The sequence below is a fragment of the Mandrillus leucophaeus genome, unplaced genomic scaffold (assembly GCF_000951045.1).
Source record: "Mandrillus leucophaeus isolate KB7577 unplaced genomic scaffold, Mleu.le_1.0 Scaffold14, whole genome shotgun sequence".
Lineage (NCBI taxonomy): Eukaryota > Metazoa > Chordata > Mammalia > Primates > Cercopithecidae > Mandrillus > Mandrillus leucophaeus.
The window spans coordinates 3,871,938-3,884,428 of NW_012101365.1; the positions used below are offsets into that span (position 1 = coordinate 3,871,938).

At 52.4% G+C, this 12,491-nt stretch overlaps 1 protein-coding gene across 2 annotated transcripts in view; it reads right to left on the reverse strand.

Annotated features, from left to right (window-relative positions):
* SSBP3 (single stranded DNA binding protein 3) overlaps positions 1-12,491 on the reverse strand; it is a 200,671-nt gene that overhangs the window by 25,366 nt on the left and 162,814 nt on the right. Inside the window, exons 6-7 of one of the 2 annotated variants that reach the window (XM_011973820.1) lie at positions 4,101-4,181; positions 3,159-3,218 (exon numbers count right to left, since the gene is read on the reverse strand). In XM_011973820.1, coding sequence (XP_011829210.1) covers positions 3,159-3,218; positions 4,101-4,181 — 141 coding nt within the window. The remainder of the gene's footprint in view (positions 1-3,158; positions 3,219-4,100; positions 4,182-12,491) is intronic. The other variant, XM_011973821.1, reaches the window with a different exon arrangement.

The following is a 12,491-nucleotide window of genomic DNA, read 5'->3' on the forward strand; positions in this document are numbered from 1 at the left end:
CCAGAGGCTCAGAGGAGGCCTGGAGGTCACGTTCCTCACTGAGGTGACCCTGAGACAGGGACAGACAGTCTGGGCCTCTTCTATCAGGGAAAGAAGCTGTGCAATCACCAAGGGAAGGGGTCTCACCCTGAGAGGGCTAAAGCCCTCAAACTTGAGGAAAAACAATGGCTCGTATATGGGGCCATAATTACACGCTGTGCACACACCCTTGGGGCCTACAGGGGAGCGAGTTGCTCTGGGGCTCCTGGACAGAGGCCAGCTCTTCTCCCACAGCACTGCGTGTGGGGCAAGGCACAGGAAGCATCTGCCCAGGAAATGGACAAATCCCTGCTGCATCCGCGTGCTGTCTCACCTGCCCCGCCAGCACAGCCAGCCTGCCAGGTGGGAGCTCCGCTGAGATGCGTGTGGGAGGGCTCTCTGACAACCCTGGATTCCAGCCACTCCCTCCTAAACCCAGCTGAACTCCACTGTCACCACCCATCCAACCACCCGCACTTGAAAAAACAGCAACTCTCCATGCACAGCCTCTAGCCAGGGAGGCAAATGGGAGGCAGGCTGAGTCACCAAGGACCCTGAGGCCACGTCACTGACCCTTTGCTTCTTGTTCCCCTAAGGGCCCTTTCTCACTCCCCTCACCCAGAAGGCACATTCATAATGGCCTGTGAGCCCCAGCAAGTCCTCTAGTCTCTGCTCCCTCCACTCATCACAGGAGAGAACTGAGCTAACTCGGGTGGCACAGGACTTCTGTTAACTGGCAGCCCCGACGAGGGCACTCTTCAAGAAACCCCCAGGGACAATACCTGTGGAAGGGGCACATGCCTCTTTGGAGGATAAAAATTTCTTGAGGTCAAAGGGAACTGGAAAACTAGAGTAGATTTTTTTTTTTTTTTTTTTTGAGACGGAGTCTCGCTCTGTCACCCAAGCTGCAGTGCAATGGCGCAAATTTGGCTCACTGCAGCCTCCGTCTCCTAGGTCCCAGTGATTCTCCTGCCTCAGTCTCCCAGAGAGCTGGGAATACAGGCACACGCCATCATGCCTGGCTAATTTTTGGATTTTTAGTAGAGACAGGGTTTCACCATGTTGGCCACGCCAATCTTGAACTCCTGATCTCAAGTGATCCACCTGCCTGAGCCTCCCAAAGTGCTAGGATTATAGGCATGAGCCACCACGCCCAGCCCCAGTGTAGATTTCTACTGGGGGGTGGCAGGGAGGTTGGGAAAACTGGTGTGTAATGCAAAGTACAGATGATGGATTTATCCCCAGTTTGCTCTCGAGTGGTTGCTCATGATTAGTTGCTGAGCAGAAACATACACACCCCCTCTCCATATCCTTTAATTGCCGGAAGAAGGGCCACAATTATGATAAGGAAGTAGCTCCTCTCTCCCTGGCAGAGGCCAGTTTGGACCAAGAAGAGCTCCTGGGTGGGCTGGTGGGAAGGCTGCTGCTGGGGCCCCTATGTGCCACGGCAAAGCAGGCCCAGTGGTGATGGGTTAAAAACACAGATGGGGGCAGCAATCTTACATCTGTGAAAGCTGATGAATGGGGTGGGGTGGAGTACAATCAGCACTGGGCTGGAACCAAGATCAACTCCAGCCCAGCTCACTTTGGGAAGTCACTCCTCCACTCTGACCTTTTGTTTCCTCATCTGTGATGTATCCAGGGACCCCTTCTTTTGCTCAAAAAGCTGCGTCTTTAATTCCTCTTGTCCAAATTTGTCCCCTTCATGTCAGAGAAAATAGAAAATAAAGGACTTTTGGAGAAAAAAAAAGAAAAGAAAAAAAAAGATGGGAACCCGATAGGCAATTTAACATTAAAATTGGAGAGCTGGCCAGGCACGGTGGCTCATGCCAGTAATCCCAGCACTGTGGGAAGGCAAGGCAGGCAGATCACATGAAGTCAGGAGTTTGAGACCAGCCTGGCCAACATGGGGAAACCCTGTCTCTATTATAAATACAAAAATTAGCCGGGTATGGTGGTGCACACCTGTAATCCCAGTTACTTGGGTGGCTGAGGCAGGAGAACTGCTTGAACCCAGGAGGCGGAGGTTGCAGTGAATAGAGATTGCACCACTGCACTCCAGCCTGGAAGACAGCGAGACTCTGGTTTAAAAAAAAAAAAAAAAAAAAGACAATTGGAGACCCCTGGTTATGATCATCTCTCCATAGTGCCTGCATTACCTCACTCAGGAGCCTTCTTGTAGAGCCCTGAGAATGAAAAGCATCACACTCCGACAATGCCAATTTAGCTGGTGACTAAACTCCCAGTTCCAAAGGCAACAGGGGCTGGATGCGCTGGCACTGCTGTCAGATTTTTTTGAAGGGCTTTTGCAAAGTCACTGAAATAATTCTGTTTAAAAAAACTGGGGCATAAAATTTCCCTGATGTTTCTTGAAAGTTTAAGTCTGTCTATCCTCAAAAGAGGCATCTATTCATATTTACTTCTGCAACTCCTCTCCTGCCCTGAACCAGGGAGGGTGGCATGGGGGCTGATTTCTCCAGACCACCTAGAACTGCCAACCCTAATGGGCCAGCGAAAGGCATATGACCCCAGGCAAAAGGCCCTCCCCATAATCAGACTCCTTTTCTAATTACATGAACAAATCCTTTCTTGTTTTGAGTTGGGTCTGGGAAGCAGGCAGACATTGCTGAAAAACTCACAAATCTCCTGCTCCGCTGCATCCAGGCTCCTGATCTAAGCATTCCTACGGGCCATTTCCCCCCCTAATAGCAGGATTATATTTACCAGCCTTGGCAATTCTCAAAAGCTTCCAGGAAAAAATGCACATTGTCAATTAACTTCATTAAGGAGGAAGACCCTCTTCCAAGAAGGGGGTGGAAGGGAGGGGCAGGGCATTACCATCTTCTCTAGAATAGCCGAAACCCTGCAATCCCAGATGCGCCTTGGCTCCATCTGCTGCCACCTTCTGAACTCCAGAATGGGCTGTCCAAAGGCCATCTGGAGAGGCAGGTGAACTGCTGCACCATGGGCACAGTGGGGACGTGGGGCCCTCTCTGGGGAACAGCTAGTAAGCTACCAGCCACGTTAAACCTGTCCCTCCACCCCTCAATCCTTTCCCTCAACTTTCATTTTGTGTCAAAGTCCACCTAGGGCCAAGGATGGCTGAACGAGGGGAGAGAGAACATGAAAAGGTACAGTACCTGGTTTCCCATTCTGATCGGGGGCCTGGGGCCGCCGGCGTATCGCGGTGACATAAAAGGCTGCAATTATAGGGAATTAGTTCAGTGACAGCCTGCCCTACTGCACAGTGACAAACACAAATGCTCTCCACTCCACAAAGTCCAGTTTTGTTATAACTAGTGATCTTTCTCCTGGTAGCCTCTTCCCTTTGAGCAAAACTTCCTTTGGGCAGAGGGAACGACAGATCCACACAACAAATGCGTCTCCTGACTCCACATTTGTTTGTGGAGATCTACTCTGGGTGGACGGGCAGCGGCTGGGACTTTGCATAAGACACGGAAAAACAGTTAAATCAATGCAGGGCAGAGGAGGAAACCTCTGCTCTCCATAAGGGCAAATAAAAGGCTAAGAAGGACTTATACATAACATTTTAAGGGTCTGCAGACAAAGCTGGACACACGAGCACGCACACAGGCACACACACACAGAAACCACCAGCAGGGATGGAGATGGGAGCCAGGACTGGGGGGAAAACGCCATGGAAACGGGAAGGAGACAGCGGGCTCCCTAACTTAATGCAGGGGAATGGCAGGAAAGCTTTCTCAGCAGCGCGAGTGCACAAAGAAAAGGCTTGGGATGCAGCTTCGGTTACAAACAAATGGTGAACCAAACTCAAAACCAAACCAAAAGTGAGAGAGGAAAAAACAAAAACGCAAAGGCCGCTGACAAGGTCACAGAAATATATATATTTTCCTTTTGGTTTTGTATCCAAGCTGGGTGTGAGGTCCGAGGACTGAAGACTATCTTTAGAAAAAAAGAAATTTCTAAAAAAATTTAATTTGTCAATAAAGACTCGCAGGCAGTGGCTAGAGCACATTTTGATTTTTGTTTTTCCTCTGCGGGCTCTCTGCTTCCTCCGCGCCCCGCGTCCCCGGCGGGCGGGAGCGCCACGGTGCGTTTACCTGACTGTGGGGTCCCATCATGCTGCTAGGATTGTGAGGTGGAGGCTGTGCGTGCGGCGAGGGCTGTGACCCCGGAGGACCCTGTGAGGCCAGACAGTAGAGGCAGGTTATAGATCACAGCACATGGAGAAGCGCAGAAGAAGCTTAAAAGAACAAAAATTAAACCAAAACGAAGGGTGGGCGGCGGGCGGGCGTGCGGGGGGCGGGCTCTGGTTGGTGGGAGGTGGTGGAGCTGCTGCTTTGGTCACCGGCTCAACGGTGTAAAACGGCGAGGGGGAGCGAGAGAAGCTGATAAATACATTCACAGAGGGTTGAAAGAACAAAAAATGAAGCACCTCTGTCAAAGCACACGGGAGTACAGTCCTGGACACAGCCTACCCTTGGAGCAGAGTTTGCCATGTTAAATACGTTGGTTGAGACAGGCTCAGAGGGAGTACAGTGACGCACAGAAACAGGGGATCCAGGTGCAAAGCACGTAGGTGCCACTTGCGTGGGAGGTGGGGAAGGATCAGGAAAGGCCTTGCCCTCAAGGAGCTCACAGTCTGGGGGACAGTGACACGGCTATGGGTGACTCGAGGCAGGACTGATCGAGTGTCAGGGAGATGCCCAGGTGACAGGTTTCCTGGGGTCAGGAGGGCCAGGGGCACCGATGGATAAATAACAGAGGCAAGAGGGGCAAAGGGCACCACAGATGTCACACACAGGGAGTGGGGGGACAGTGAGTGAGGGCCACATGGTGTGGGCAGTGCACACTCGCAAACCGTAAATTCACCTGCACTTCAAAGCAGCTCTGGGAGGTGGGGTTTCTCACTCCAATTTTTACTGATGAGGAATTTGAGTCTCAAGGGATGAAGGAACTTGACCATGGCCACAAAACTGGTCAGTGGCAGAGCCGGGATGAGAAACCCCATGGGTCCGATGCCCATCTCCAGCCCTGAAACCCAAGAGTTCCAGTGCAGAGGTGGGGAGACGGGGAAGTGCATGAAGGGTGGGGACCCCTGCCTGCTGGGCGAGTGGGTGGGTTGTCCTTTCCACACCTCAGTTCCAAGCTGATCCCCACCCCCACCGCTTGAACCCTGGGCTATGCTGACCTTGACCCCCCACCCCCTCACCCCAGAAGACATGGGCAGATGAATTCACTTCAACCTTGGGGTTACAAACTATGGGTAGAAACTCACTCAGCAATTTAGCAAGCTGCAACAATTATTTCTTAAAAATCTGAGGTAATAAAAAAAAATCAGAGAGCTTTGTGTACTTTAAGGCAGGTGTCTTTCACGAACCCTGGTTTTGTGTGTAGATATTCATGTGTGTGTAGACTGGGCTACACCAAAGGACTTTCCTACCATGGGTCCGCAAGCGTAGAGGGCTGCCTCAGAAGCATGTTCCAGCCCACCCAGAGCGGGACGCTGATGCCAGGGATGAGGAGACAGGCCTCCATTCGCTCTTCCCCACCCATGACTGTGCTGTTTTTTAGAAGTTGGTTTTTAGAAAAATTCAAAATGTGCACAGGGGGTGAGTGTGGCTAAATTAGAAAGAGAGAGGAGCTGCCTAGGTAGGGTTTCCCCCTCGGCCTTCTCCTGCAGAGCCAGGCTGCCAGCCGCCTGCCCACTGGAGAGGAGGGGCGGGCCCAAGCCGGTGGGCGTGGGCCCACAGAGAAGAGGTGTGCAGAGAACATCGCAGGGGGCTGTACAGGAACCCGAGGGCGCCGCCGCTGACAGGCCTGGGAGTTTCTTGGCCAAGCGAGGAGCTGCTCACTTCCGGAAAGCTCCGAGGAGCAGATGTTCCCCTACCTGCCACGCTACTAATTTCAACAAGTGTGTGTCTTTCTAGCGGCTGCCAGCAACGGCATGGTTTGTTACCATGAGCAATTTTCTTAATTAACAGACATTAATTAGCCATTTAGCAATTTTGCAAGCATTTGTTTAGCGGCTTTCCTAAACATGAATACCACTGTGATAATGGCACTGATTAGAGGGTCCCCTAATTAACAGTACAGGGAAGGAAAATTGAAATCACATAAATTAAAAAGGGAGGGGAGTTAATGAAGGCGGGACATATTTGCACCTGCAAGTCTTTTGTACCATGAAACTTGGGTGTAATGTAAACAAAACAAGATAATTTGAAGCCAACCCCAAAAAAAAGAAATATGAAAAGAACAGAGGAGGAAGGTTCAAGGGTGAGGTCCAGTTGCCAAGAGGGGGTGAAAGGCCTCCTGTCAGTTCCTCGGCTCTTGGCAAGAAGGGAGTGCCTCCTCCCTCGCGTCCTTCCCTTCCTGGTAACTGAGTGTTTCCTCAGGGCGAGCAGCAGGGCTCTGGGCAAGCCCCTCACACCTGTGTGCCCAGTGGTCAGGGAGGGCAGGTGGCTGACTCACTGACCCATTAGAGAAAACAGATGTGAAACACCTAAGAGCATGTGGCACACACGGTGGGGCCTCAATCTACGGCAGCCTTTACAAAGGCCCAGTGCTCCAACCTGGGTCTGCTGAGATCCAGAGAGCAAGGCTGGCGTGTGTGCCTCCCCTGCGCCTCCCACAGGAGTGCCCCTGGAGGACTCTGGTGACCAGTCCCTGGATAAGCTGAGGGGGCACAAGCTTGCTCTTGGCGCAGCTGCCTTAAGAAAAAAGGCTGACAAGCAGTAAGGATGAAGCCAGGCTGGTCAGGGAGGCCCCAGCCCAGATCCACAACCTCTCTGGCTCATGGGGAATGGTGGGGAGTGAGCTGTTAAATCTGGGGCAGGAACAGCAGCTAGAAGTCTTCCCTCTGACTTGGAGCTAGGGGGTTGGAACGATGAGGACCAGGAATCTTGGCCCAGGCCAGCCAGTCACTTAGGGAGAAAAATGATACCACACTCTTGACAGAAGCCAAGCTAAAGCTCAGTGCCCACCTCCCCAGGGCACAGAGCTCCTCTCCCACCCGCAGTGAGGAAATGACAGACTCTGCCTGCCCACCTCTCAGCACAGAGCCAAACGCCTGCCATTTCCCAACAGGCCACCCATGTCCACATCCACGGAGAGTTCCTCTGCGTCTCCGCTATCTCCACTCAGCCCAGAGCTCCGTCACTACGTTCCCTGTGTCTAGGCTGTGTCCCTAAGACCCTGTGGCATCACAGGAAGAACCCCACATAGCCTAGCAGTCTCATGGGTGGAGAACCCTGTTTGTGGAAGCATTTGCTTCTGCAAAGAACATGACAGATGAACTGCCCATCTCTATGAGGAGTCAGGGGCTCTGCTGCCCTTTGTTTTATTAGGCCACAAAAAGTGGTCTCATCTTCCTTCCCAGCCTGCATTCTCAACAAGAGATCCACAAGTAGGTCTGGAGAAGACGGACTTTGTGCTCTTTTGGATTTGTTACCCACTCGGGCAAAAGGCTACACATGAGGAAGACAACAACGAAAAAGGATCCACGTTGAGGGCTCTGACCTTTGATGGGACAGGGGCCGCTCTCTTCCCCAAACTCTGAACAGACCCAGCAGGCAGGCAGAGTGGACTGTGGTGGAAGGTGAGAGGAAGAGGGAGTCTCAAAGTTGATGATACTGATGTGCTCTTCCATGCAGGACAACTCTCTGGTGAGGCTTCCACTCACTGGAAGCTTTTGAGGAACCCAAAAAGGGTGCATCTGGAAGGCTGCTTGGCCAGCAGGCCCAGCTCCATTTAGACCGTCTCCCCCCATGGGTGCTGGATGCCTTCGGTTGCAGGTGCTGCCTAATTAACCTTCCAGGGATGCAGTGGATCAGGGTAGATGGCACCCCGGAGGCTAGACTAGGGTGGCTGTGGTTCCTTACTAGATGCTTAGGGAGAAAGGCACCTGTCCAGGGGCCACCTGTTAAGTGGCTTTGACAGATTCTATCATCCCTTCCTCCAACATTTGCAGGGGAGGAGAAAAGAGAGGCCCACAACAGAGGTGTGACCTCTCCAAGACCACAGAAAACTAGTTGGCATCCGAGCCACATCTCCTAACTGTAGCCCAGGGCTCTCCTCACAACACCACATTCCCATTCGCATCTCTTTTAGATGAAGAAATAAGATTTGGAAGGAACTGGGTTCGAATCCTGGCTCTGCCCCTGACTGCATTTCCATTTTCTCATCAGTGGAATGGGGCCGTGAGAGTAACAATAACAGGGAGTGTGGCTTCTACCTACATAAGCTCATCTAATCCTGGACTCCTCGCAGTAAGGGATCAATCGCCCCATTTTATTGCCAAGGAACCGAGGCTTGGAAAGATAAAGGCACTCCAGGATTGCACAGCTATTACACGGTAGAGCCAGGCCTTGATGTCTGATTCTAGAGTCTAAGGGGGTCCTGGGTAGCCCACCATTCTACAAGACTGACAGCAGCACCTCCATGTCATCTGTCAGGGCAGAGAGCAAAGGGCAAACTGGAATGAACTCAAGGCTGAAGGACTTGGGAGAGCACTGAGATGCTAGGTGCTGACCTTCTATGTGCCCAGCCAGCCCCATGCTGTGGTCTAGAGGCACATCAGGCTCGTCCTGGCCCTGAGGAGCTGCCAGGCTAAGGAGAAAAACGAGGACACAGAGAGAAATAAGCTTAAGTGTTGGCTTAACCTGCCAGGGGCTCTAAGAGAGGGCGATGCCCCACAGGGAGGTCAGTGACAGTGACCTCCCTGTCACTCCCAGACTGGTAAACTGAGGCCCAGAGTGGCCACAGCATGTAGGCCTGGTACCCCCATGAGCCAACCAGAACTGAGATGAGAACTCGGGTCCACTGATGGGTCAGAGCTCTTTCCACTGCACTGCACTGCCTCTGCAGGGTGGTGGCAGCAGGACCAGGCCCTGGGGTAGACCCCAACATGGGGGAAAATCCCCACTCCTGAATCTAGGAAAAGGAGGCAGGAAACACGCCCACTTCCTGTCCAGCCTTCCAGCTGCCCTGGACCCTGTTAATGGACTTGCTATTCCATCTCAGCCAGTCCCAAGATCTCTGAGTGGAGACAACTAACTCCCGCAGTTCTTTATTATTCTTTCTCCTGTAATTTCAGCACTGGGTGGTGTTCCATCCAGCAGCTCCTGAGAGCCACTTAGGCAGGGCCCAGGAGGCTCTGTTATGGGTGTGATCGAGGCAAACACTGGGCCATTTCACAAAAAATCTCAAGTGTGGACACTGATGGTTAGTGAAAAAGCCTTTACCCACACTGACACCGTGGGGAGCAGAGCACTCCCACTGCAAAACGGATTCAAGGACCCCGCGGAAAAACATTTCAGAACCATCAGCAGGACCCCCAACCCTCCCGCACGCTCCAGCTAAGTCCCTGCACTTCATCTGAAGCTGTCCTGGAGAGGCAAGTTGTGGTGTGACAGGAAGCGCCCACCATTATGCAGGCCTGGGGTCCAATCCCAGCTCCTCTGGTTCATTCCGAGAGTCTGGTTTCCCAACGGCTCTGAGCCTCACTGCCCTCATAAAGGAAACAAGGACTACTCCACAAATGCTGCAGGGCTGTGGCACAGCTGGCAGTGCGAGGCACACAGGGTCCCCAGTCCTGGTCCCCATCCTCCTGCTCCTGTGGCGACTCACCTGCCCTTTACAAGGAAAGCAAGAGCTTGACGTCTGGCCTCACCTCGTCAGGTCTGCTAAAGACCACGTATCTTTCTTCATGAAGCCTTTCCTGCTCCAGCCCTTCAAGTGCTCTCTAAACACGGAGCCTTTCCTCACTCCATATCTGGGGGTGCCATGTGGACCCCTCCAGGCTGGGCCGCTCACCCCACAGGTACCTCGGGGCAGGGCCCAAGCAGAGCAGCAGGGCTGAGGCAGCAGGGGCCACACTGCCACGGGCAAGGGGCAAGACCCAACAAGCCCCCGGGCAGGCACAGCTAACACTCTGGGGCTCATACGAACCAGGAAGAAAAGTTACTACCAAAAGGGTGACGAAGTTGGTCTTCTGAGCTAGATGCTTGGAGCTGGATGGAGGATAGCTCCTTAAAAATAAAACCAAAAAACAAAAACAAAACAAAACAGGCTGGGCACAGTGGCTTACACCTGTAATCCAGCATTTTGGGAGGCCGAGCCAGGAGGATTGCTTGAGCCCAGGAGTTTGAGACCAGCCTGGACAGTATGGCAAAACTCCGCCTCTATAAAAGAAATACAAAAGCTAGCTAGGTGTGGTGTTGTGTGCCTGTGGTCCCAGTTACTCAGGAGACAGAGGTAGGAGGATCCCTTGAGCCAGGGAGGTGGAGACTGCAGTGAGCTGTGATCATGCCACTGCACTCTAGCCTGGATGACAGTGAGACCTGTCTCAAAAAATAAAAAATAAAAAAACACACAAACCCAAAAAAGCACACAAAACAAAACACAACAACAAGAACAAAACAAACCTATACCAATTTTTTCAAGGAGAAAATAAGCTATGTGTTAAGTTAAATACTCCCCAAACTCACTGCTTCTTCCTCAAATGCCACCCATATTCCTCAAATCTGCCTACACCTGTCTAGAAATCATGAGCTTGCAGAGAAACAAAGCTGAGACTAAAGTCCTGGCTCTCTGGGTTCAGAGCCTGCCTGGGAGGGGCATATGTGAGGACAGGCTGTGACCTGTACCGAGGGCACTGGTCCCAAAAACCCAAAAAGCACTGGGGCTGGAGTCCTAGCCTTGTCGCCCTGGGTCTTGGGCAGCACATCCCTAAAGCGAGGTGGGGAGCATAGGCTATGATTCTCTCACGGGTCACGAAAGCTATGAGAGTTCTCTGTAAATTGCTGACAGCTACCCAGACAGAAGCCATTACCACCCGGCCAAATCTGCCTTTTGTCTTCACAGATGGCTGCTGCGGAAAGGGGACTTGAGGTTTTAGGTTGTTAAGAGATAAAACACTCCACACATCCTCGTCCCTCCTGACTCCTAGGACACTGGCCACTGGTCTGCAGAGGCTGAAGGAGTGGGTTTTCTCGAACAGCAGCGGGACACAGAGGACCTGCGGTACTGGTGGCCTGTGTAATCTGCCTGTTAGGTGTGTCACTTTAATTGAGTGAATATAAAATTACAATAATTACACACAGCAAAAGGCACTTGACAGACAATCCAATTTGCTCCTTGGTCACAAATACTGACAGAAAATGCCGTAAGCTCAGTCTGGGGAGAAGGCCAAGGTGTGCTCAGGTGCCACGGACATCCGGAATCTGTCACCATGGTCTGCCACACCCACAGCCCCCGAGGAGAGGGAAGCTGACCACCAGACAAGGGAAGGAAGGGAAAGTAAGTCAATTTTACATGCAGCTCTTTGGAGGAAAACTTATTTCCTCGTTTCAACCCATGGGAATGAACTTGGCATGGCTTGGAGAGGGGTGTGTTTGAAGGGAGTGTGTGTGTGAAGGGTGTGTGTGCGTGTAGGGTGTGTATGACCGTGTGTGTTTACAGGCCACAGCTGGGGCTGAGACACCAACTTGAGGGCAGAAGGCGACTAAATTGCCTGCCTGCACACCCAGTGTGGGCCTGGCACATGCACAGTAGGTGGGTCCTCAGGGGGCTGAGCTGGGCCACACAGCTGCCCGGGCTTCTGCATGGTCTCCAAGAGCTTACAGTCAGGTGGAGCTCCTGGCTACTCAGCAGAAGAGCCCATGACAATCAATGGCCCTCTGTGGGGAGAGGACAAGGAGGGGGCTGGGTTTAGAGGTCTGGCAATGGTGTGGACCATCTTCCTGGGATAGTGGGGAAGTTACTAATTAGAGAAAGCAGGAATGTACTGCATCTCCCCCTTTATAGTCACTTCTGCATAAATACCAGGGATCCGTACAGCCACCAAGGTTCCATTCCTTGCAAAGGTGAACAAATGGTTCATCGATTTCCATGTGAACAAAGGCCCCAGCTGACCTCCCTTCCTCCCAGCAGTCTCTCCAAGGAGACAGGGGAGCACTGGGCAGACAGTGAGGGTGCAGGGTTTGCACCATTAGGAATCTGGCTTCCCTGGACAGCCCTGCTGAGGCATGAACAGGGGCTGCTCAGTGAAGGCTCTGCTCACCAGGCATGAAGCTCACTTGCCTCCTGGAGGAAAAGAATCAGCAAGTGATGGTTTCCCAAACAAAGGGAGGAAACATGGCAAATGAAAAGTATAGGCAGTGTCTTGGCCGGGCGCGGTGGCTCAAGCCTGTAATCCCAGCACTTTGGGAGGCCGAGACGGGTGGATCATGAGGTCAGGAGATCGAGACCATCCTGGCTAACATGGTGAAACACTGTCTCTACTAAAAAATACAAAAAACTAGCCGGGCGTGGTGGCGAGCGCCTATAGTCCCAGCTACTCGGGAGGCTGAGGCAGGAGAATGGCGTAAACCCGAGAGGCGGAGCTTGCAGTGAGCTGAGATCCGGCCACTGCACTCCAGCCTGGGCGACAGAGCCAGACTCTGTCTCAAAAAAAAAAAGAAAGTATAGGCAGTGTCCAAAACCTAATGCGT